Source organism: Microtus oregoni, unplaced genomic scaffold (assembly GCF_018167655.1).
Source record: "Microtus oregoni isolate MIOR12 unplaced genomic scaffold, Mior012 000044F_ref0000062, whole genome shotgun sequence".
Lineage (NCBI taxonomy): Eukaryota > Metazoa > Chordata > Mammalia > Rodentia > Cricetidae > Microtus > Microtus oregoni.
In genome coordinates this window covers 2,665,295-2,670,247 of record NW_024543218.1, presented here as the reverse complement: position 1 = coordinate 2,670,247, position 4,953 = coordinate 2,665,295, and the positions used below count along the sequence as shown (strand labels likewise).

Sequence of the window (4,953 nt, the reverse complement as noted above, 5' to 3'; positions counted from 1 at the left end):
TTTCTAACTCTTTTTTTTTGCATTTCTCAGTTTTCATTTTTACTGATTTCAATCACAACCCATGGGGTAGTGCTTTGCATGTTTGTGACAGGTTTTCTCCATTCAGTTAGCTCTCTCTGGGAGAGCACTCACAGAAAATTCCTGAGACATGTCTTATGAAATGCGCTAGGCATTTGTTCATTTAATCAAGCTGACAATGGAAAGTAACCATAGCAAGCGTATCTGTTATCAACTTGATAAACAAATACTTTATTCCAAAAGATAACATTGCACTCATTACATAAAAATGCCTTCAGTTTGTCTCCAATATTCCCAAAGTCTTAACATTCTAACATTGCTCAAACGTCTAAGGTCAGTGTTTCAACTGAGACTTTGGCAGTTTCTTGACAGTGAGGCCTGTAAGATCAAAAACAAAGAAAGGAAGACCACCATACTGCATACTTCAAGTATATAACAGCACAGTGTAACCATCCCCAGAAGGAAGGAATAGAAGATCAAAGAAATACTGGGCCACAGTCAGGCAGAATCCCAGCCGACTCAACACCAAATGCCCGGATGTGGCACCTGGGCCTGTGATATTCTCTTCTGTGTTCCACTAGCCTTGGCTGTTCCCACAAGCACTTTCTTCAATGCTGCGTCTTCTCTCTTGACTATGTGGATTGCTCCCCTCACAACGTGGTTACTCTCCATTAAGTCTTTTCTCTTTAGGAAAAACAGTTCTCATGAGCACAACAAATAATGTGTCATATTAATAACTTGAGCACTAATCCCATCAAGTTGACAATTGAAATTATCCATCACACAATAATATATATACATTTATAATTATATAAATTTAGTTATTTTTGCACTAACTGTAATTTATCTCCTTTTTTTATTGAGAAAAGGAGAAAAAAAAACAAGTTTCCACCTCCTCCCAGCCTCCCATTTCCCTCCCCCTCCTCCCCCCCTACGCCCCCTCCTCCCACCCTTCTCCCCCTCCCCCCACTCCTTTCCCCCTCCCTCTCCAGTCCAAAGAGCAGTCAGGGTACCCTGCCCTGTGGTAAGTCCTAGGTCCTCCCACCTCCGTCCATATCTAGGAAGGTGAACATCCAAACTGGCTGGGCTCCCACAAAGCCATCACATTATGTAGGATCAAACCCCCGTGCCATTGTCCTTTGCGTCTCATCAGCCCTCATTGTTCGCCATGTTCAGAGAGTCCAGTTTTATCCCATGCTTTTTCAGTCACAGTCCAGCCGGTCTTGGTGAGCTCTCAATAGATCAGCTCCACTGTCTCAGTGGGTGGGTGCATCCCTCGTGGTCCCGACTTCTTTGCTCATGTTCTCCCTCCTTCTGCTCCTCATTGGGACTTTGGGAGCTCAGTCCAGTGCTCCAGTGTGGGTCTCTGTCTCTATCTCCATCCATCACCAGATGAAGGTTCTATGATGATATGCAATTTACAATTTAACAACAACACTAACCACAAAAAGCCTAAAAACCCATGGAAATTGAACAGTGCTCTATTAAACTACCCCTGTGTCAAGGAGAAAATAAAGACATACTATAAAAAAGCTGTTCTCTACAAAACTGGAAAGGTTAAACACATTTAAACAAGGTTAGTCAGCAAAATAAAATCAACCCAATGACAGCAGGCAACTTATCCATCTGTTTTTGACCAACTTTTATGAGACCTGATTTTGAAAATCGGGAGTTCCTGTCTACCACTATAATCCATCAATCTGTCATTGAAACATTCCTTCAACAGTGTCAGTTTTTCTTTTCCAATGGAGGAATTGTAGAAACTAAGAACATTTTGGCTCTTCCTTCACCCACAAATCCAGGACTTGGTGGAGTCAATGATAACACTTCATTGCCACCACAGTTGGAACCGCAGCTCATTCACCCACAATTGCTAATAGGTCCTCTTGATATTATATAAACAGAACACGATTGCAAATGGCCTGAAATTGGACAAAAGCAATTCTAGACATGCACATTTCAGGGTTTAGTAATATATTTCATGTTTCATACAGATAAGCTACATTCAAATTGATGAGACATTTTCTCTTTGAACTATGTTGTATTCCCATACCTTGCAAACTTAAAATGTGGTAAGCATGACTGGAGAGGCTTAATTTTTATAAACAAATAATAGTTATAAAAATGCAAAGCTGCTGCTGCATGCACCCTGATTGCAATGAGTATATCATTCCTGTGGTGATTTCTGTCACATTATATTGTGAATAAAATTGTTCTATAGAAATTAAATGATTTAAAACTTATATATGAAATGTTTAATGCTTTCAGTCTGCTTTATGGCTGGTTTTGTTATTTGATGTGCTAATTTTTGAACTTAATTCACATTCAAGCAGCCTGTATAGATAACTAAAGCAGAGTTAAGTATTTTATAATTTCAGGCTGCTATGCCATGCTTGGGATATTGTTGGAAAGAAAGAAAAAAAATAAGTAACATATTTCATATTTCTGCACCTTCATCTTCTAAGTAAATCTTTGGATGATTTCATGAAGAGTGAATGTTTCATATACTCAAATACTAAGGACACACTTGTGGTTAAAGTGAGCTGATAATGTGGTGTAAAGGGTGGTTGTCCCCAACTCATTTCTTTATGATCTCTAATGAAAAATACATTTTGTGGGGGCTGGAGAGATGGCTCAGCAGTTAAGAGCACTGACTGCTCTTCCCGAGGACCCAGGTTCAATTCCCAGCACCCACATGGCAGTCCACAACTGTCTGAAAATCCAGTTCCAGCGATCTGATCACCCTTACACCAATGCACATAAAATAAAGTTAAATAAACCATAGAAAATTAAAAAAAAGAAAAATACATTTTGTATACAGTTAATTCTGTAAACAGATGCATGTTCATAAGATCTATGATGGTCTTATAATCTTAATCTAAAATATTTTAGATATTTTTAACTTTTTCCTCTTGGGAAATACATTTAGTATAGTGTAGAAAAATACTTCATGACATTTTTTTTCATATAATGTTATATAACTTTTCATACATAAACATGAAATTTGATGTAGAAAATATTTTAAATGAAACATTTTATCTAGGACTTCAATTTAATTTGTTTCTTGAATCTATTTCTATGTGGCATTGAAAATATATTCCAAAAATTCCATTGCTAATACAGCAATAAAAAGAATTTCAGTACTGACAAACTTCTTGGAGTATGTATATATACAATTACAAACTTGTATTCCTACTCTTTCTGTGATATGTTGTTTTACAGTCAAGAATGGCTTTTGTGAAATTTTTTTTTTTTTTTTTTTTTTTTTTTAGGCAAAGAATTTTATTAACCCTTTTCCAAACTTTATTCCCAGGCTTCTTCAGCTTAATTTGCTGCAAAGAATGAATTGTGTTTAAGCAAAAACTGAAAAGAGCTGCAGTGTCCAAGGGGCTTGGGCTTAAAAATATTAGCGATCTAGATTTGATCAGATCCATAAACAAAAGACCTTTAAAAAGCAGCCATGATATAAAATAGCAGCTCCTGTAACTTCTGCAAGAGTCACTTCTTCAGATATGACCTCCGTTCAGTTTGCCTCGTTCTTAGAAGCCTCATCAAAATTCTCCACCAGGTCTGGGACTTCATCATCATCATCCTCTCCAGTAGCAAGGGGTGCTTTTCCATCCACAGATTGTTTGGGCAGAGCTTCAGCCAGTCTCCTTAAACTAGTCAGACTGTCTGCCCCAAGCTGGTTTAGAATGCTGGGAAGCATTTCTGTCAGTTGCTTTGTCTCGGCGTGGCCTGTAATGGTGAAGGTGTTTGCTGCCAGAGACGCCTGAACTTTAGGGTTGTTAAAATGGATCACTGTTCCTTGGTTTGTAAACATGTTCACCTCTTCAATACCAGAGATATTGTTCACCCCTAACTTCTTTAAGGAGAACTGAAGTTTTTTATCATCTGCTGTGGCTGTTCTGTGAACCACCTTCTTCTTTCTGCGAGCAGTTCCTTTCCCACCAATGCGCACTTGTGCCTGCAGCTTGGCCAGTTTTTCCTGGTTCATGATCGTTTCTTTCATCTTGTCGGAGTGGAAATGGAGCCGCGCGGGGGATTAGGGTTCGCGCTCAGGGGGTCTCGGGCGGACCAGCTGAGATAAGGCGCACACACGCGGGGACGCAAGATGGCAGCTCTTTTGTGAAATTTTTTAAACCAGTTTTCCCCTTTGATGTTGGTACCAGAGTTGCTATAAATGACTGCTGCTTTAGGGGTTAAATATTTTGTTAGTGGAGATACAAGCAATACACTAAATGATAATAAAACTTTCTGACTGGATGATAGGTAAATATAGTTGGGCTATATTCAAAATTATTTTAATACACTAATTATATCATGTCGATTGCCTTTGGGTGGGTTACTCAATCTAGGGTTAGTAACCCACCCGGCAGTCAGTTATTCCAGGGTCACGGAGAGGCACTACCTGGAAGATATGAGCTAGGAAAGCGGAAGGAGGCTAAGCGAGAGTTCTTGTCAAAGCCTCCATTTATTAGAGACGGGGTACAACTTTTATAGGGTAAAGAGTTGGGGGATGGGCACAGGGGCCTGGGCTCTTGCCGCGTGGTTCATGTTGGTCACATGGTCCGAGTTGGTCACGTAGGCAGGAGGTTGTCTTAGGTCAGGTCACTGTAGGCCAAGAAGTCACGAGTTGACACACCTAGCTCCCTAGATAGTTTGGAATGTGGGGTGGGTTCCGCTAACAGATAGCTCTCCATAAACAGCCAATTTGGGTGTGGGGTAGGCTCTGTCAATAGAAGGATTCCTAACACAATTAAGGGTGTGGGGGTCTCTGCAGACTCCCCAGGGTGATGGTTCCTGTAATGATTTTAGGAGGAAATTGGCTCCTAACAATATCATTTCTTTTAATGGGAAAAGGAAAATGGTTTGTTTTTTATGCTGGGTCATGTTTTGTGTAGTAAAGAAAAAATTCTTTAGTCAATATTGTAA

The 4,953-nt window shown here is 39.6% G+C and overlaps 1 protein-coding gene across 1 annotated transcript; it reads right to left on the bottom strand.

The window, feature by feature from the left end:
• Positions 1-3,541: 3,541 nt before the first annotated feature.
• Positions 3,542-4,135, bottom strand: LOC121434788 (transcription factor BTF3). The gene has a single exon (XM_041633763.1). It carries the CDS (start codon positions 4,028-4,030, stop codon positions 3,542-3,544), a length of 489 nt encoding a protein of 162 aa, XP_041489697.1. The 5' UTR covers positions 4,031-4,135.
• Positions 4,136-4,953: the final 818 nt, after the last annotated feature.